Source organism: Hippichthys cyanospilos, chromosome 3, assembly GCF_059441005.1.
Source record: "Hippichthys cyanospilos isolate Australia breed blue-spotted pipefish chromosome 3, RoL_Hcya_1.0, whole genome shotgun sequence".
In the NCBI taxonomy this organism is placed as follows: domain Eukaryota; kingdom Metazoa; phylum Chordata; class Actinopteri; order Syngnathiformes; family Syngnathidae; genus Hippichthys; species Hippichthys cyanospilos.
Genome location: NC_142371.1, coordinates 21,531,195 through 21,551,949, shown reverse-complemented (window position 1 = coordinate 21,551,949; position 20,755 = coordinate 21,531,195). Strand labels below are relative to the sequence as shown.

The window sequence follows — 20,755 nt, the reverse complement described above, 5'->3', positions numbered from 1 at the left end:
TGTAATGTCTCCGCACGGGCCCGCCTCCCTCCTCTCGGCCCACGCGGCGACGAGACGGAGACTGCGAAAAACGCTTTGATTGGAGTCCAAACCGAGGGGGGATAACAAGACTTGGACGGCTCCGAAACAGATGCTGAAAACTTTTTTGATCGACTTAATTGGACAACTTGAGGGAAGTCGAGGGCGAAAAGTGCCGCCGCCCCTTTTTTAAATGCTTTGTCATCAAGTGTTTATAATTTGTTGTTTCGGAGCGTGGCCTTAATTGCGGTGATCTACATTTTCATGGCTAAAAAAAAAAAAGGTAGTACTTTTGTCCTTAACTCATTCACTGCCGTCGTCTAGTATACTCATCATCCATGTTGTTCTTTTTTACCCATTCGGTGCCAGCGACGAGAATTCTCGTCTTTTGAAATAGTAATAAGAATAATAAATCATAAAATTCTGGTCAAATACGTTTTTTTTATGGAGTGTTGCTGACACCCTTGACTAATTCTTACCTAATAAGCCAAATGAGGACTGTAGTGACAACTGTGACCTTTGGATGGCAGTGTTTCCACACTTACAACACATGCAAATGAAACTGAAGAATGGAAGTCAATCTTTCACTGGCAGCACCCATATTTACATAGACATAGCACACGATATTCTGTTGGCCTAGAAAGATGAGTGAAAAATCAGAATCTGACAAAAGTCACATTTCTGAGTCAGAGTTCGAAAGTAAACTGACTGGGATTAAAGTCTTCATTTTCATTTTTCAGTTTTCTAAACAGAATTCTCAGTTAAAAGTCATAGCTCTCACTTTACAACCAAAATTCTCAGAAGAAAATTTTGAGAACAAAGTCAGAATTTGTCACTTTTAGCGCTAGTCCTTAATTCTGACAAAGTCGTAGTTATTTACAGTATTTAGAATTCTGTCTGACGTCAGAGCAAGTGAGAATTCTGACACAATTCTGTCACAATTTTGAGAATTCTCAATTGTTGTCAATTTCACATTAAGGTCCGAATTCTCAGGAGAACATTTTTGGAGCAAAGTCAGAATTTTGACTTTAAAATGAGAATTCAGAACAAGTGAGAATTCTGACATGGCTCTTCTCCTTTCGAATCCTTATTTTAGAATTCAAAAAACATGAGAAAAGTGAGAAATCCCAGAAACAAAAATCCATAGCGTGAGATATAAGTGAGCATCTTTCTAACATCTGTTTTTATTTCTTCGCTTGCCGCTTCCATAGACAAGGCATTATTTACCATATGTTTTACGCGCTGACATAAATGAAGTGAATCCACTCCATCGTGCTTTTATTTGCAATCCACCTGAAGGAAGTCCCGTCCCCCCCCCCCCCCCCCCCCCCCCCGCTTACAGACGCCGAAACCCCCGCGATAGGCATGTTCCATGTAATTGCTGCATTCCGTTCCTAATCAAGCTGTTCTTTCATGGCCCGAATTATGAGCAGCCAGGCGGCATATTACAAGCTAGTAAAGAGCGTCGGCTACCTGACCGTAAAATGAACTAGCTACTGTATATAGGCTGTGGCATAGCGCTGTGACGGGCGGCTTAGTTAGTAGTAAAAAAAAAAGAAAAAAAAATCCCCAATGGCTTTGCGATTCAAATGACTTTCTTTCACGTTAGCTTCACCTGTTTCTATCGCTAATCCATCACCGTTAAAAACGCACCTAGCCTTTTTACATATTCTAATACCCGCTTCCATTGGGCTGTCGCTAGCAGTTAAATACGACATCCGCTCCTGCTCCGATCTTTTTGGCGTCTATTAAGCCTGAATCGTAAAGGGCAAGCGGGGCTTTTTTTGTCTTGTGATGTGCAGGAGGAGCCATACGTCATGCTTAAGAGGTCTGACAAAGCGCTGGTGGGGAACGACCGTTTCGAAGGCTTCTGTATCGACTTGCTAAAGGAGCTGGCCGCCGTGCTGGGATTCGCCTACGAGATCCGGCTGGTCCCCGACGGCAAGTACGGCTCCCAAGACGACAAGGGCCAGTGGAACGGCATGATCCGGGAACTCATCGAACATGTAAGTGCTGCATCAACTTTTTCAGCAAAAGATTTATGCTAAGCTTGGGACGTTGATTTGGCCCAAACGCGAAACCGAATTTACCAAATTAATTTACCGTATTTTGCGCACTATAAGTCACCTAAAAGCATTATTTTTTTTGTTTATATATAAGCTAATGGTGCGCCTTATAATCAGGTGCGCCTTATATATGGATCAATATTGAGATCGGGATTCGTAGATGGGGAATGAACTGATAAGTTACTGTAAGCTTTACCTGTTTACATTAGAACAAGGTTGGTCATATTGACATTGAGTTATTATGCTATTTCGAGTTTAGAGTTATTATTTGAGTTATTATTGTTATTACTTTGAGTATTACTATATTGTGATTGAAAAAGTTTGAAAATATGTCGTTAATTGGGGGTGCGCCTTATAATCCGGTGCGTCTTATAGTGCGGAAAATATGGTAATCTAAAATAGTTGAACCTTTTCTATTAAAACTTAACCTAGCCTAGCCTATTTTAGCCCAATCTATTCTAATCAAATCTAATCTAATAAAACATAATATATGGGATAATTTTCTCAAGCCTAACCTAATGTAACCTAGCCTAACATAAACTAGCCTATTTTAGCCTAATTCAATTTAATTTAGCAACCCTAGCTTAGCCTATTTCAGCCTAATCTAACCTAATTTGATCTATCCTAACCTAGCATAGCCTAGCCTAACCTAGCCGAAAGCCTAGCTAATTTTAGCCTAACTTATCTTAATTTAACCCAATATAAATTAATCAATATAATATAATATCATATAATATCATATAATATAATATAATGTACCCTAGCTGTTCGTAGAATCGGGCTACAATTAAATTAATTTTTAATGTGACATCTCCCAGGAAATAATCTAAACATGTTTGCAATGAAAAAAATGCTAACCCAAATAATGACTATTTAACCTTTGTTGTTGTCTAATACTTTTGTGTACTTTGCTAGCAAGCGGCTAGCTTGGACTTGCTCATTTAACAATTGTGCATCTTCACATTTAAATTGTTATTTTAATCAGAAACGACTGTCTATTTCTTTCTGTCACCAAAACACAATTATTGTAGTTCCAAAAAAGAAAACCGTCGCTAAACACTGACTGCTGAAACACTTCATAATAATGTCGGGAACACATTCCTTCTGATCAATGGGGATTTACAGGAACATGTTTTTCATTGGATTTATATATCAAGCAGCGTTTGTCTCTCCTTTATCGCCTCGCTTTTATTGTATAACAACAAATATATTTTTCCTGGACCGTAAATGCAATTCAGCAACAAACAGCTTGTGAAACGCCTTTCCTACCAAAACGTAATTTTGCGGCCATTGTAATGACACCAGAGCATCAATCATCCGGCTGACAACGTGGTCAGCAGTCGCGGCAGCCTGTGTCAAACTCAAACCACGTCCGCCCCCCCCCCCCCCCCCCCCCCCGCGTATAAAATAAAATTGTAAAAAAAGGTAAAAAATGGAAGAAAAGCCTCCCGCCCAGAGTGATGGTGGCAATTCTTTGCTGGCATTTCCTAAGTGTCCCCGTCAATGTTCCGTCTTTTTTTGCAGGGCGGCCCCGCCGGGTCAGCGCTGTACTCAGCTGAAAACTTGTAATAGCTTAAATGGCATTTAGTGCGGCGGATGGTGTGGCAGGAGTCAATGGCTGAAAGCTTGGAGGAAAGGAAAGGTGGCTGACTGCTGCACCGCTTTTCCTCCGTGTGTGCTATTTTTTTTTTTTTGTTCCTGCACTCCCATGTTGATAACGGTAACCTTGAGGGGGAACAAATGGATTACCAAAAAGGCTGTAAATGCAGGCGAGGGATGAAGCAGTATGACCTCATCATTTAGTAGCATACATGTTCTTGGTGTTTGAGTGGCCGTATTTTTTTGGGATACACACTTTTCTCCGTCTCCGGTGATATGGAAAAAAAATGATGGAATTATTTGGTAAAGATATTTTAAAAATTAAAACGGGATATGTTTTATTTTTCAGAGTCTTTAAAGTAGGGACATTTTGCCTAGAGAGTGGCTTTGCACATCATGGTATTTTCTTCGTCAGTTTGATTACATGAATGATATTTTATGACCTGAAATAGTTTTCAGTTCATAGCTGTACGTTTTCAAGAGTCAATAGTTGGAATGTTTTTCACTTGTTATTATGCTGAGATGATGAAGATTAACTGATTAAATGTTGTAATTAAACGTTTAACTAGTACCATATGACTTTGAAGACATTTGACTTTTTTATGATGTGGGTGATGTATTATCACCTGTAATGGCATTCAGTTCACAGCTGTGCATGTGTTTGAAACGGTTAGGGTGTTTCCAGATGTTTGACTGAGACTTAATGACTTGAAACATTTGGCATTTTTATGATGTGGATGATGGTATATGACCTCAACTTACTCGCAGTTCACAGCTGTGCAAAAGTTGACAGCCTCAGTTTCTTGCCTATGCAATGTGTTTGAGACCATGAAGATTTTTTTCAAACTTTTAACTGATACCGTATGACCTGGAAGACATTTGACCACTGTATGATGTGAATTATGCTTTATTACATGGAACTCTTTTCAGTTCACAGCTGTACATGTGTTTGAAACCATGAAAGTGTTTCCAAACGTTTGAAACTTAATGACTTGAAAGATTTCACATTTTTATGATGTGGATAATGGTTTATGACCTAAACTTGCTTTCAGTTCAAAGCTATGCATTATCAAACGTGGACAGCTTCAGTTTCTTGATGAATTATTCAGTTTGAGACCATGAAGATGTTTTCAAACGTTTAACTAAGACTTAATGGCTTGAAACATTTCACACTTTTATGATGTGGATACTGGTTTATGACCTAAATTTGCTTTCAGTTTATAGCTGTGCATTATCAAAAGTTGACAGCTTCAGTTTCTTGATGAATTATTCTGTTTGAGACTGTGAAGATGTTTTCAAACGTTTAACTGATACCGTATGACTTGGACGACATTAGACGAGTTTGATGTGAATTATGCTTTATTACTGCTTTATTACTGGAATGGCTTTCACCTTACAACTGTGCATTACCAAGAGTAAGTAGCTAGCTCTTGATGTTTTTGAGACTGTGAAAGTTTTTTCCCCACTTTTGACTGGTTCTGTTTGACTTCTTTATGATGTGGGTGGACTGAGAGACATTGACTCTGAAGGTCCACGATTTGTCCTCAAACCACACATTGGCAAGCTTTACTAGACATTTTTCACGTTTTGCTCACGAGGTCACGCCGTTGCTGCCAGCGTTTAAATGTGTCAGTTTGATCTTCATCCGAGGCGGCGGCAAGACGGGCTGACCCGCAGCCGGAGGGCCGCCGGTTCAAGCGCCGCGCTGGCAAACACGAGCTCCCGGCCAAGCCGGCGCTGCCCTTCAGTAAATAACTGCCGCACCTTCCACTCTGACACTCATTACACTCCGCCATTAGCCCCATGCGGCGCATGGTCATGTAGAAACAAATGTCATGCTTTGGCATTCTTGCGCCAGGAAGACTGGCTCATCAAATGAATTAAATGTTAAGTGTACAGGCGGTGGATTAAAAATGCATGAATCACTGTAACTCCTTGGGGGGGGGGGGGCGGCGAGGCTCCGGCGGGATCGCACGGCTAAGCTAGCCATCTGCAAAGCCACCTAACGCCAAGCCATGTGGCGCTCGGCAGGACGCCGTCAGGTTATTTGGCTCGCGGCGAGCCCAAGTAGGAAGTGCATGCGTGTATTTTCGTCCGTCCCGGTTGGGATGTCTGCAATCAGTCCGGTCATTGGTTCGGTCAGGTAAAAATTTTGGCAGAGGAGGAACCGCAGATGGAACCGGGCGAGATATACAAATGTGAAGAGTTTAGGAGGGACAGCAGAGGCTCAGCAGGACCACACTGCCGCTTTTCAACCTCCTTGGATGCCACTGTGCCACCATGACGATGGCCACGGGCGTAAACGGGCCACAGGGCAGAACACACACACACACACAAAAACACAAGGTCCACACAATTTTTAAGGTCAGGCGCTTTTCAAGTTTCAAAACTGTGTAAGATAAAGGCTGTAAATATTCATTAGGGATCCTTTGAGACAATCAACTAAATATATTGAAGTCTTATCTTGATTCGTGCCCACTGTTGTGTCTTTTAAAGCATAATCCGCATCATAACACTGATTGAGAAAAACAAAAATACCACAATGTACATAAATGTTTTATGGGCAAATAAACTATTGAAAATGCACAGTTGGGACCTGAAAGTCATTCCAATTCATAAATCATCATCCACATCATAAATTTGACTGAGAAAATATCATGATTTGAAAATATGTTATATGAACAAATGAACACTTACAGACTCACAGCTGTCAACTGAACGTCATTACAGGTCATAAAGTATCATCCGCATCATAACGCTGACTATACAAACCAATATATTGAAAATACCAAGACAACTGTTTTCTGGGCAAATTGACTCCTGAAACTGCACAGCCGTGGACTAAAAGTCATTGCAGTTCATAAAACATCATCCACATCATAACACAGACTGATAAAGACCAAGAAATTCAAAATACCAAGATGTGCACTGCTGTTATCTGGGCTAATTGACTCTTTACAATGCACAGTCATAAGCTGAAAGTCATTCCAAGTCATTAAGCATCATCCACGTCATAAAAATGACTAAAAAAGATAAAGATATTACAAATACCAAGCTGTGAAGCTGTGAAAATTAACTGTCGAAAGTGCACAGCTGAAAATTGAGTAATTTCAGTTCATAAAGCATTACCCACATCATAACACTGACTGAAAGAAAACTAGATATTCAAAATACCAAGATGTGCACCGCCGTTATCTGGACAAATTAACTCTTGAAAATGCACAGGCGTGAACTGAAAGTCATTCCAGCTCATAAAACATCATCCACATCCTAACACTGACTGAAAAAAGATGCTATTCAAAATACCAAGATGTGCACAGCTGTTATCTTGGCAAATTAACTCTTGTGAAGTGAAAATCATTCCAGCTCATAAAGCATCATCCACATCATATAACCGACTGAAAAGAAACGCGTACTCGAGTGGACACGAATATTCTGCCAATCTAACACGCCCGTCGTGTTTTTGTGTCCCGCAGAGAGCTGACTTGGCGGTGGCTCCCCTCACCATCACCTACATGCGGGACAAAGTGGTGGACTTCACCAAGCCCTTCATGAGCATGGGCATCAGCATCCTATACCGCAAGCCCAACACCACCAACAACGGCTTCTTTTCCTTCCTCAACCCCATGACGCCCGACATTTGGATTTACATCCTGCTAGCCTACCTGGGCGTCAGCTGCGTCCTCTTTGTCATTGCCAGGCAAGTGCTGTAGCCCCGCCCCCTTCCTTCCCATCCCCTCGGTCCTTCAAACATCTCCATGCGGTCTTTGGCCAAACAAAGCCATTTACTCTGTTAGCACCGCGGGCTGTGAAATCGAGTACATTGGCCGGCCTCACACGCTGCGCTAGCTGCGGCGTGCGGTATAGCGCCGCCGGCGCTTCTGCGCGCTCGGCCCAGCGGTGGTCAGAGGAGGAAAAAGGTTGCCAAGCATCCTTAGAAATGGCGGCTTGCAGGGAGAAAAAGGTTAAGAACGCAAGCCGGATGATTAAACACACCACCTGATGATGACACCTTCTCAATGACGACTATTTATAGCCGGCGTCGGTTTTAGGCTAACTTTCGACATTTCTGATTGGCTGGAGTCAAATGCGATTTTTTTTTTTTTTTTTGCTGCCTTTCCTGCTGATTTTCATGCAAAGCGAGGCTAAGATAAGGAAAAAAAAAGCGGGCCATGTGACGAGGATGCTCAAGTGCAAACAGCTGCACTCCCCAAGCCGCTCTTTTTGTGGGAAATGGTAGAGGGGGGCAAGGCGCCAGCAGGAAAAAAAAAAAAAAAGGAAGAATCGCAAATTGTGATATCAGGTGGCTGGCCTCGATAGCTAAAAGGTTGCCAAAGTGCATCGTGGGAGGCAATAAGAGGCTACGAGGGCGCTTAAGCGACTTATTTATGAAATGGAAGGGGAGAAAACAAAAGGTGTCCTCTGCTGAGATCAGATTAGCCTGTGGATCATCAGTGTGTTTATACGCTACAAATTATTTTATCTGAATAGAAGAAAAACATTGAATCAAAAATACCTCCAATGGTCATGCTGTTTGTTTTAATCGTAACCATGAAATCCAAAGAGTTCCGCTATTTTTTTTTAGTCCTTCAATACAAAAATTTGCCAGTGTCCTGGCACGTATTTTTAACTTCCTATATGCCGAAATCGCAGCCGAGAGTACTTTTCAGTATCAGCATAAGTGACACTTTGCTTTTATTTGTTTTGTTTTGTGTTTGCAACCTCACAGTTTCGGACTTTTATGAGAAATGACGCTTTAAAAAGAAATAGCAGAGAGAATCAGAATGCCTGTTTGAGGAAATGATGACCTGCTTTGAAACATATAACGAATGAAAAGGAAAAAACATACACAGTAAAATAATAAAAACCATACATAAAACAGAACATTTACCATAAATTAAAAAAAATGTTATTATATTATATTATTATATTAAATATATATATATATATATATTATATGTATTTTTTACATTCAACAAACCTAAAAAAAAATATTCAGAATAAAAATATTCAGAATGACCCAAACTATATATAATAAACTTTAAAAATATACTGTATATGAAATAATATTAGCAAAAACATTTGAAACAAAACAAAACCAAACACTTGTTGAAAAATTTACAGAATGACGATAAATAAAACTCATATACATTATACAAAGAGTCAACAAAACATATATAATAAACCTCAAAAATGTATAATAAACTGAAGGTGCTAAAAGCAAAAATGGTTTTGTTGGCTTTTCTTGTTATTCCAATTCTTGATTTGTCAATATTAATACGAGTCCTGTGTGATCAGAAAAACTCATATTTGCACTCGGAAAGGATTTTTCGTATGCTTTCGCTGGCTCGTTAAATGACCGCCAGTGTCTTTGTGATGACATAGTTTGTTGACATATTGGACCGCAGGGCATGTCATTAGATTGGCATGAGGCTACTAATTCACGTTTTTTTTTTTTTTTTTTTACTCTCTCAGCCAGCTGGAGCTCTCTAAATGCAAAGTGACATGATCCACTTGGCCGTATTCGCCTTCATCCCGCCATGCATTAGACTTATTATTTATCATAAATACAAAGAGGGCATCCGTGATATTTTCGTGGGGAGTACGACGAGGGAATCCTCGTATTTATCCAAATAACTTTCAAAAGGAGGAAAGTGTTATGTTGGGGTTGTTTTATTTTCAATACAAGATCTGCGAGGGGGTAAAGAAAGTCTCAAATATTTGATATGATAATAATTATTGTTGTCGTTAGTACCGATACCAAGTATTGGTATTGGGCCAACAACTGGCCGTGATCAAGGTATTGCTACTCACAGGGGCATCCGATACTAGTATCAGATACTCTGCCGGAGAGGTTTTACATTCACGCTCTCGAAGGTATCAGCAAATTATGTCTTCTACTACAAGTACCGATACCTTGAAATAAGGCTGGTATTGGAGCCAATACCGATACCTGGTGTTGGGACGAGCCCATCTATAATAATAATAATAATAAGAAGAAGAAGAAGAAGAAGAAGATTTTTTTTTCAAAACAATAATTAGATGGTTTCATTAATGTGAATGTATTGATTTGTTGAGCCTTCCAAAAACAGACATACTCTTCCAAAAAAACATATAAATGCGAGTCCTAGTTCCTGTTACATTCTATGTGCAATATTATAATATAAAACGAGAAAAAAAAATATGCCAATTTTCTATTTTTCTAATCCCTAACCGAAATTGGTATCGGTCACGGTCGCAAGTACTGATAACTTGAAATAATAATAGTATCCACAGGGATACCGATAATAGTAATAACATAACTCTAATAGTAATAACAACAACAATAATAATAATAATAATAATAATAATAATAATAAGAAGAAGAAGAATACATATTCTTACAATAACTTTTATGATTAGACAATTTTTTTTATTTCCCGGATATTTATTGATTTGTATAATTATGCAATCATCACCCATGTAGCAGAATTTTCTCTGTTCAAAATAAATAAAAAAAAAAAGATATTTTTAGAAAAAACGTGTTTTGGGGGGTCTTTTTCCTTTTTCTTACTTGCCCACACCTGATGTTGAGTGTTTTGTAGTAGTAAAAACATTAAAAACATTTCAATTTGTGTTTTTTTTTTTTTTTTTGGTTTGCCAAAAACACCGAAATATGACTTACATTCTTACACGTGGTATACACTGCATTGTTCCATTTCTTTTTGTTATTGACGTATTTTTCAGGCGATGCTTTTATTTCCATATCGGAGCTCCATCCAAAAGTTGAGTTACGGTTACAGACTTCCCGTCGAGTTCAGACTCGACTACAAAACGTCTCCCGATGTCTGCGAACGCACCGCGCGGCGATGCGGTTCAAAAAGTGGAAACTTGCATTGCTTTGTTTCCAACTCCAGATTCAGCCCTTACGAATGGTACGACGCGCACCCCTGCAACCCGGGATCAGACGTGGTGGAGAACAACTTCACGCTGCTGAACAGCTTCTGGTTCGGAGTGGGCTCCTTGATGCAACAAGGTACGGCGTCGGCGCCGTTCGCTGTCAAAAACCATCCCGTCACCCCGCCGCCGCCGTATCGCCCTCTGCTAGCTTCCACTTCCTGCCTCTTTAACTGACAAGCCGCTGGATATTTTTTTCCCTGCGATTGTTTTCTTTTTTTTTTCGAGATGTTCACCCGTCAGGAAAGAGCGGCGGCGTGCTCCGTCTTACGTGACATAGCGGGGTGCTTGTCATCCACCTGCTGTTACAAAAAAAATAAAAAAATAACAGAAGGAAGTAGGAAACTTGTCAGGGATTGTCTAGCTCGTGTCGAGGCGTTTATTTCCCGCCGTAAAACCCGTCGCTGACCCTGAGAGTGTGCCGAGAGGGGACGGAAATATTGAGGGACATCTTTGACGAATGCCAGCTGTCTGCTGTTCCGAAACCCGCAGGTGCGACGGATTCAGAGAAGCTTAATTGCGTATGTCTCGCTTGTGGTTTAACCCCGGTCCAGTATTTTGTCCTATCTGTTGACCTTTGCATCAAAGGGAAAGAAGGCAATGGGGGAGCTGAAATTTCACCCGGATGGTCACATATCCAAGTTCAATGCAGTACCGATCACTTAATTATCACACTACCAGGAGTTTGTCATCCGTTGGCTAAAATACGATGAAAATTGTAAAAAATTCTAGAAAATGACCCAAGAATGATCAACATCAGGCTGCAAAATTTGCCAATGGAATGAAATTTTATGAAATGTATTTATTATTGCTACTGTGTAAATCAGGGGTGCCCAAAAATTTTGTCCTGATATATGCTTTTTACGTAGCCACCCTGGTGCCAGGATATGAAAAAAAATATATATTTGCAATAATCCGTTCACTCGGTTTACTGAACCGTACCCTCAGTTTACTAATCCGTTCGCTCAGTTTACCAAACCGTTTGCGCGGTTTACTAAACCGTACCCTCAGTTTACTAATCTGTTCGCTCAGTTTACCAAACCGTTCGCTTGGTTTACTGAACCGTACCCTCAGTTTACCAAACCGTTCACTCGGTTTACTGAACCGTACCCTCAGTTTACTAATCTGTTCGCTCAGTTTACCAAACCGTTCGCTCGGTTTACTGAACCATTTTACTAATCTGTTCGCTCACTTTACCAAACCGTTCGCTTGGTTTACCAAACCGTTTGCGCGGTTTACTAAACCGTACCCTCAGTTTACTAATTTGTCCTTTCAGTTTACAAAACCGTTCGCTCGGTTTACTAAACCATTTTACTAATCCGTTCGCTCAGTTTACCAAACCGTTTGCTTGGTTTACTAAACCGTACCCTCAGTTTACTATTTAGAACTCAAGAATCCTTCTGGACTAGGTGAAATATCATCAACAAACATGTAGAGTATACGTACCTTGATTTGGTATTTTCTGTTTTATGACATGGAAAGAGTGCCAAATGTCAAATTAAGAATTCAACAAGCGATTATCGTGAACAAACGGATAGACTTTCTGTGATTTGGTATTTTCTCTTTTGACGATGCTCTTTCAAGAGGTAATATTTCGAATTTCTTGACCCCTGAAGAAGCTATTTGTGGACTAAAGATGAAACGCTGTTAGCTAACTAGCATAGTCGAGGTTCCTTGTTTTGATATTGTTAGTTAGCTTCATGATACGGATGGCGCTTTATAATCTGAAATAAACATCTTTTGACACCCGTGCATTCTCAAGAGTTAATAGCCTGAATTTCTTGACCGCTTAATATTTGAATTTGAAGGTATCGCTAAATTTTGACCGGTGTTGTAAATAAGAAGGCTCCACATCGAAAATTTAGGGCTGGAGAAGACTTTTTGGACGAGAGTTGACACGTCATCTCACAAGAAGAGTCTGTTGTGGGGATTTATTGAATTTGGCATTTTGTTAGACAGCTATATGATGTGGATGATGCTTCATGAGCTGAAATTACTTTCACTTCATAGCTGCGCACTTTTAAGAGTTATTATCTTGAATTTTTTGACCCTATGAAAAATTTGACTATGAAGGTATCCTTTTTATTTTGGACGGTTACCATAAATAGGGCGGCTCCACATCGAAAATTTAGAAGTGAAGAAGCCATTTTAGGACAAAAGGGAAATGTTGTCAAAGTCCTGGTTTGGTATTTTGTCAGTAAGCTTTTGTGATGTGGATGATACTTTATGACATAAATGGCTTCAAGTTTTCAGCTGTGGATTTTCAAGAGTTTTAATAGATTGAATTGCCTGACCTCTTGAGGTTAATGCCGTTAGAAGGGTTTAAATTGATTCGAGATCATTTCTTTTTAAAGATCACAGTTTCTGATATATTTACAGTTTCGGCTTTTAGTGGCGGCCGTTATAAAGATTTTATGGGGGTGCTCGCTGCCTATTACTTTTACTGTATTGATGACATTTTTGTTTGGTGGTTTGCCACGAGCTTTTTCAAAAAAAGTCCGTCTCGGCTCAATAAAGGTCAGGAAACTCTTCTAGAAAGCATTTCAAGGACTATCTTTGAATTCTTTCATTTCAAAGAGTTTAGCTTAAGTAAGAAACAAAAGTCGCATCATTTGAAATGCATTTTCCAACATGGAGTCAAGGTAGCAGGAAATGATCACACGTATGTTTGTTGTGGAGCGCCGACCACATTTCCAGCTCTTTGTTGCTCTTGCACTTCATCGTCTTGTGTTCTTTGTGTCGTCTGCGACACCTCACTCCCACAGACAAGCTGCTGGTTTTCTTTTTTTTTTTTTCTTTACTTCTGCCTCCACTTAAACACAGTCATTTGCATTTTAAACACGTCAAGGAAATGGCTTCCGTCTCCGCCGCTGTCACCGAGGTTGGCAGATGAGCGCAGGGAACAAGAAGCTTTCTTAAGAGACTTCGACAAAGTACGTCTTGCAGTAGATACCGTGTGGTACATTTGACTGCATACTGTATTATATAAAATTGTGGTTCTCAAAAAAAAAAAAAAAAGTACCTGAAGGGACTTCGGGGGTGTGTGGGATTTTAACAGGGCTCCAGCAGGTATGAGCAAATTTAACTTGCAGTTTTCTTTTCAAATTAAGAGCAAATGAACTGGAACGTGAAGCAAGTTATTGCTAAATTGTGGTAGAGTGACGTTTAATGCTTTTTGTTTTGTAAGGTTTCGTACGGATGTCAAAAGTGATGTGATTTTTTATTTTTTCTAGCAGACAAAACAGAAATAAAACAGATGGTGTTACACGGTTTATCTTCAGGAGTTCCTGAAAATAATACGACAGGGATGTGTGGGATTTTAACAGGGCTCCAGCAGGTATGAGCAAATTTAACTTGCAGTTTTCTTTTCAAATTAAGAGCAAATGAATTGGAACGTGAAGCAAGTTATTGCTAAATTGTGGTAGAGTGACATTTAATGCTTTTTGTTTTGTAAGGTTTCGTACGGATGTCAAAAGTGATGTGATTTTTTTTTTCTAGTAGACAAAACAGAAATAAAAAAAAGATGGTGTTACACGATTTATCTTCAGGAGTTCCTGAAAATAATACGACAGGGGATGTGTGGGATTTTAACAGGGCTCCAGCAGGTATGAGTAAATTTAACTTGCAGTTTTCTTTTCAAATTAAGAGCAAATGAATTGGAACGTGAAGCAAGTTATTGCTAAATAGTGGTAGAGTGACGTTTACCTACCTGCTCCAGCAGGTATGAGTAAATTTAACTTGAAGGTCAAATTTTCATAAGCATTTGTTCAACGGGTTTGTATTATGGCTCGCTTAAAGGGCCAGCGCATCAAAAAATTAAAGGCTGGAGGAAATGGACTAAAAATGGTTTCAATGTGCTAATACAGTGTTCCCTCGCTACATCACGATTTTGGTTATTTTGGCTTTACTCGATTGCAAATTTTCATTTTATAACCATGAGATTGACTTTTGCAGGTTTACATCACTATTTTTCTTGCAAATTTTCTTCCTTTTAAGGTAGACCAGTCCAAAAAAATGGCAATTTTATTTATTGAACATATTGAACCTCTACTACATGGATTTTCATGTATGGCAATATCTATTGCAGGTTTACCTCTCAATTTTTCTTTATCTTTTGTTCAAAGAATCTTTTAGACAGACCAAAATAGCGATATTTTTCTTGCAATTTTTCTTCCTTTTCAGTCCAAAAAATGGCAATTTTATTTATTGAACATATTGAACCTCTACTACATGGATTTTCATTTATGGCAATATCTATTGCAGGTTTACCTCTCAATTTTTCTTTAACTTTTGTTCAAAGAATCTTTTAGACAGACCAAAATAGCGATTTTAAGTTGTTTTTATTTAATAACAAAATAACTAAAGCAAAAAATATGAATAAACAATCCCCGAAAAGTCCATTCTCTTCTTCACCGATTTCGGTTATTTTTTCGGACGTAACCCCGGTGAAAAACGACTTAATAATACTTAGCTAAAACGATTATAAATACTTCCTGCTTAGAAATTGTTTCATGTTTGATTTTCAGTCGTGTAGCGCAGTGTTGTGTAGCGTCTGCGTTTTGAATTTTTGAAAATCTCGGACACCGTGTGCGAAACTTGCTTTCGTTCCCGTGAGCGTAGCCGTCATAGCGCACCGCACTTAAACATCAACAGTTCCCCTTGTAAGAACAACCGTATTGACGTTTTCATAACCCTGCCAGCGCACGACTGATCTACTTTTTGCATTTATCGGAGAGTCCCAAATGCCTCGACACATACTGTATACCCCTCACCCCCCCCCGTGCTGACAGCGGCTTTTTTTTACGGCGTGGAATTTAATCCCGTGGCTTCTAGCAATTTTCAGCACAAGTCACGCTGCTCTCGTCCCTCCCCGCAGTCACAGCGAATTAAGGGATGCCGGCGTCCCTGCCTTGTTTGCAACCACATCCAGCCTCCGTCAAGCCGCAAAGGACGAATGCAATCAAATTTGGTGGAAGAGGTTAAAGAGCGCAGCACTCGGCCCACCCCTTTTCATTCTCCGTCACCCCCCTCCCCTTTTCTCCTACATGGGCTTGTTACTCTTCAGAATTGCTGTCATAAATCTTCTCAGGAAAGTAACACAGTGTACACGGACCGCAAGGGTATTTTAAAGGTTGTCAGAGATGAGATATAAAGTAACTTTAGCATCAGTCAGTGGGCCATTGCTGAAGCTGAATTGCTCTGCGGAGATGCTGGGCTTTACGGTCCGTATGCTTGGAATGCTTGAAATGATTCCGTTTATGGAGTCCTCTAGTCCTGGAATACAACTCGTGAAAGGATAAAGAATGATACCTGAATAAACGCCTGCTTCGGTTTTGACGTATCTAACGTCGCATGTAACATATAGAGATAGGTGGGGGTGTTGTGGGGATTTACAGTTCATATGCTTGGTTATTGGAAAATTACTTACTGTATTTTCCGCACTATAAGGCGCACTGGATTATAAGGCGCACCCTCAATTAATGACGTATTTTCAAACTTTTTCCATATATTAGGCGCGCCGGATTATAAGGTGCCCCCTCAATTAATGACAAATTTTCAAACTTTTTCAATCACAATATAGTAATACTCAAAGTAATAACAATAATAACTCGCATAATAACTCTAAACTCTCAGTAGCATAATAACTCAATGTCAATATGACCAACCTTGTTCGACTGTAAACACGCAAAAGAAACAGGTAAAGCTTCCTTTATCACTTCATTCCCCATCTACCAATCCCAATCTCAATATTGATCCATATATAAGGCGCACCTGTTTATAAGGCGCACCATCAGCTTTTTTAAAAAAAAATAAGGCTTTTAGGTGCGCCTTATAGTGCGGTATGGTCTGGTCTGTTTTTGATGGGACTATGTTGGATTTAATGAACAGAGGTGGGCAAATCGTAGGGATAGTCCGTCGGTCTGTCGCTGACGGATGCCCGTTTTGTCGATAAACGACGAGAAAGTGACGACGAAAAGATGGGTTTTCGTCTGTAATTTTTTCGGCGCTCACCGGGTGAAGAGTCCATCTGGGACCGAAGACCAGCAAAAATTGTATCATATTCACCTCTGGGGATAATTTCGTAATGACAAAAACGACCGACCAACAGACTTACAATTACAGTTTAGTCAGGAAGAAATGAGCGGTCAGATTAGAAAAACGAGTTTAGTTTATATTCTTTTTTGAAAACAAGCCATTATTTCAAATTGACAGTGAAAATATGAGTGAAGTAAGAATCATTTCCTGGTTTGGTCTGTCATGTCAGTAAGAAGAAAAATGGAAAAAAAAGTCTTTTTTTTCGTTTCCACCCTAAAACCAAATGTTTTCAAATTGTTCATGTTAAGTCAACGCAATAAGTATGCGTACATGAAGGGCGAGAAAAAAAGTAGTTCAACTTGTGAAAATTCAGATCATTTCGACAATTTTGACTCTTTCCGTGCCATGGACGAGAATTCTCATCTTGTAAAATAGAAAAACCGATAATAAGTAATACAATTCTCATGAAATACATTTTTATGGAGGGTAGCTTACACCCTTGACTAATGCTTACCCTATATATAAGCCAATAGAGCCCTGTAGTGATAAATGTGACCATTGGATGGCAGTGTTTTCACACATGCGACATAGCTGTTACCTACATGCAATTCAAAGTAAGGGATGGAAGTCAATTTTTCATATGCTGACACCCATACATAGCACACGATGTTCTGTTGGCCTAGAAAGATGTTCTTTCTTCATTGAATAATCTACATTGAGTGTCACGTTTCAGGAGCGGTTCTGGATTCGAATCTGTTCCGTGCCTTGCTTCCTTCCTCAGAGACGACTTGAACTCACTTGGGATACAAGACAAGCAGTATAGAAAACAATTGAATGAGTAACAGAATAATTAAAGACATTTTTGTATTCGGTCCTAACACCAGTGAAAGTGGTGCGCTGATGCACAGGTAGAAAGACGATACACATTCATGACTCCCGTTTAATTCTACAGGATTACCATGAACAATATAAAGGCTTTTATTTCTCATATAAATCTTTGGAAGTGATACAGCTTAACAACCCTGACCTGCTTGTTCTGCTGAACATTTCCCTCGCATTTATCTTACCTGGAACACGGCGCAATTATTCCTGCCGGCTAATTAACAAACACGGAGGCAATTGTCCTTGGTCAGACGAGTCCTTTTAGAGATTAAAATGCTCGAACAGTGTCTGGTTTGTGCGCAGGATCGGAGCTGATGCCCAAGGCCCTTTCGACAAGGATCATTGGCGGCATCTGGTGGTTCTTTACGCTCATCATCATATCGTCCTACACCGCCAACCTGGCGGCGTTCCTCATCGTGGAGAGGATGGACTCGCCGGTGGAATCGGCGGACGATATCGCTAAGCAGACCAAGATTGAGTACGGGGTGGTTCGGGATGGCGCCACCATGACTTTCTTCAAGGTATGCTGTGATTGGTTTACTCAAGTTACGGTGTATTTCCAATCTATTTGTTAATCCTCTCTACGAAGATTCAGTCCTTCTTCAAACTTGTTGCTAATATCATAATCGTTAATATCATAAGGCAATATCTGGGAAAGAATGCTATGTTATTAGAATTTAACCGGAAAGTGCTTTTGAACATATTCGCGAGTACTAATGTATTTGGGACGACGTTCAGATGCGTTTGCAAGTGAAATACGATAAATTATTCAACCGAACATCGGCTGTTCCGCTCCTCTGTACTTTGGGAATCCATATTTGTCTGTGAATTGAATTATATGATGAAATTTCAGTCCCTACCCATTGTTGCATGACATTTTTCTCTATATCTAAGCAAGAGCCCTGTTGGTTACAAAACCTAGCCTCGAAATAATCCATAATCCTCCTCACCTGTCTGCGAAGTCCCCATCGCCAACTATTCTTCGAGCGTTCAGGGATGATTGCCAGCTTCGCGTTACTTTCTTCATCCATGCCAAGTTTGTCTTTCCACCGTCTCGAAAGAACACGTCCGATTAAAAACTCATTAAACTTTGCGCCTCGGCTGCCACTTGGCATCGCCCGCCGTATCTCCAGGCTGTCACTTTTACGTCCAAATATCAACATTCTCGTTTTAAGCAAACAGGGGCGGGGAAGAGGGGGGCTTTTTTTTAACACCCCTCTCCGGCAATTTGAAATGGCTTTCAGTCGTTAAGACGGCAATTATTCTGGATTAGACACGGCATAAATGTGACCCCGGTACAAAACGGCATGAAATACTACGGGACGCCCGTCTGGCAGGATCCAAGACTAATGGAGTGCCTGCTTATTCTTGCTCGAGTAACACTTATGAGGATAAACGCGCGTGCGGCTTCAGTAAAATATCCTCTATAATCCTGTGACAAAGCCAATGGAATCATGTTCATTGGCGGCTTTAGCGGATAAAGAACTAGATGGTGGTCAGAAAATACGCTCGAGGCTCGGGGGTTATAATAATTTTGTTCGGTTTACAGAATTTTTCTCCGCCGCGCCTAAAATAGATTGAAGCCGTCGGTGTATATTTTCTATAACTCGTCTTCTCACGTGGTTGTCGCTCCTGCCAGAAATCAAAAGTTTCCACTTTTGAGAAGATGTGGGCCTTCATGAGCAGCAAGCCCAGCACGTCGCTGGTCAAGTCCATCGAGGACGGCATCCAGCGGGTGCTCAAGTCCGACTACGCCCTCATTATGGAGTCCACCACCATCGATTACATCACCAGGCACAACTGCAACCTGACCCAGGTGGGGGGTCTCATCGACAGCAAAGGCTACGGAATCGGCACTCCGCTCGGTAAGACCTGAAAATGACCACAAGATATTGCGTTGTTGGTTTACAAGCATCTATGTCCACTTAGTGACGGGACTGTCTGTGGTTTAGAAGAAAATCTGTACTGTACACTTTAACTTGCAAAAAAAGTCGACCAAGTCTGGTCTGTCCACTTTGAAAATACTGTAGGTTAACTAAAAATATCCGCCACCACTGGAACCATGTTTGGGCCATTGTTTTTTTACATGGACTCTTCAAGGGGGAAAGACTCTCACAAAAACAGTGGATATCACAAGTTTGCGATCATTTCTGATTGAAAAAGAATGACAAAAATAAATAAATTTTCAGTTATAACAGTGGAAAAGACATACCACAGCAGTACTTTGAACACCAAAATACACTTTTGTAAGGCTCATGTTGACATATGGCTCCATTGCTTGTTTTGGTGCACCACCAGCTTTTAATATTTTTTGGACAGTTTTTTTTTTTTTAGTCATTTTGCACAAAATCCCTCCAGAAAACCAATGAACAAATTGACCCGAGCATATCAGTCCATTTCTGCTCTTGATTGGTCTCATTTTGACCTATTCTATTTGCCACACTACCGTATAAGGCGCACCGGCTTGTACAGTAAAGCGTACTTTCAAAAAATGGCCTGTTTTTATATATATATATATATATATATATATATATATATATATATATATATATATATATATATATATATATATATATAAGGCACACCGCATAACAAGGTGCATAGAATAGAAGCTAGTAGTGGCTGGGGTTGTGTTTTGCAACCACTAGATGGAGCTGGGCTAAAAGGAACGGAAATGAAATGAAATAGTCAGTCTGACTTTTCAATCAGTGAATAATTTATTTAAAAAGTTTCTCGATTTATTTCATAAAATTGCGCTGTATTTTGCTAAAAAATTGCTTTTTTTGCGCCTTGTTCCCATATAAATTGCTTAAAAATAGAAGCATATATACTGTGTATAAATTTCAAAGTGTTACAAACATTTTGATTGTAAAAAATATATTTATAACTAGAATGCAGAGATTAAAAAAAATGAAGAATTTACATGACAATTGAGTTATTTTATGTTGTTTTTTTTTTTTATCCAAAAAAACTTGTGGTTTATGCGTTGTATAATGCACACTGGATTATAAGGCGCCCTGCCAGCTTTTGAGAAAATTGAAGGCCTTTAGATGCGCCTTATAGTGTGGAAAATACGGTAACTGATTTTAGTGGTAAAACAAAGCAATTCCCTTCAAATTGGGCTTAGTAGTGCAGCGTTTTTGTTTTTTCATTTGTTTACATTTCCCAACTATAAACCATTACAGATTATGAAATTGCCGTCTTACCTTTTGAGACCT

The 20,755-nt window shown here is 39.8% G+C and overlaps 1 protein-coding gene across 1 annotated transcript in view; it reads left to right on the top strand.

Annotated features, from left to right (window-relative positions):
• grik3 (glutamate ionotropic receptor kainate type subunit 3) overlaps window positions 1-20,755 on the top strand; it is a 105,384-nt gene that overhangs the window by 78,125 nt on the left and 6,504 nt on the right. Inside the window, exons 10-14 of the mRNA XM_088409745.1 lie at window positions 1,821-2,024; window positions 7,160-7,383; window positions 10,580-10,698; window positions 17,841-18,058; window positions 19,177-19,402. Coding sequence (XP_088265871.1) covers window positions 1,821-2,024; window positions 7,160-7,383; window positions 10,580-10,698; window positions 17,841-18,058; window positions 19,177-19,402 — 991 coding nt within the window. The remainder of the gene's footprint in view (window positions 1-1,820; window positions 2,025-7,159; window positions 7,384-10,579; window positions 10,699-17,840; window positions 18,059-19,176; window positions 19,403-20,755) is intronic.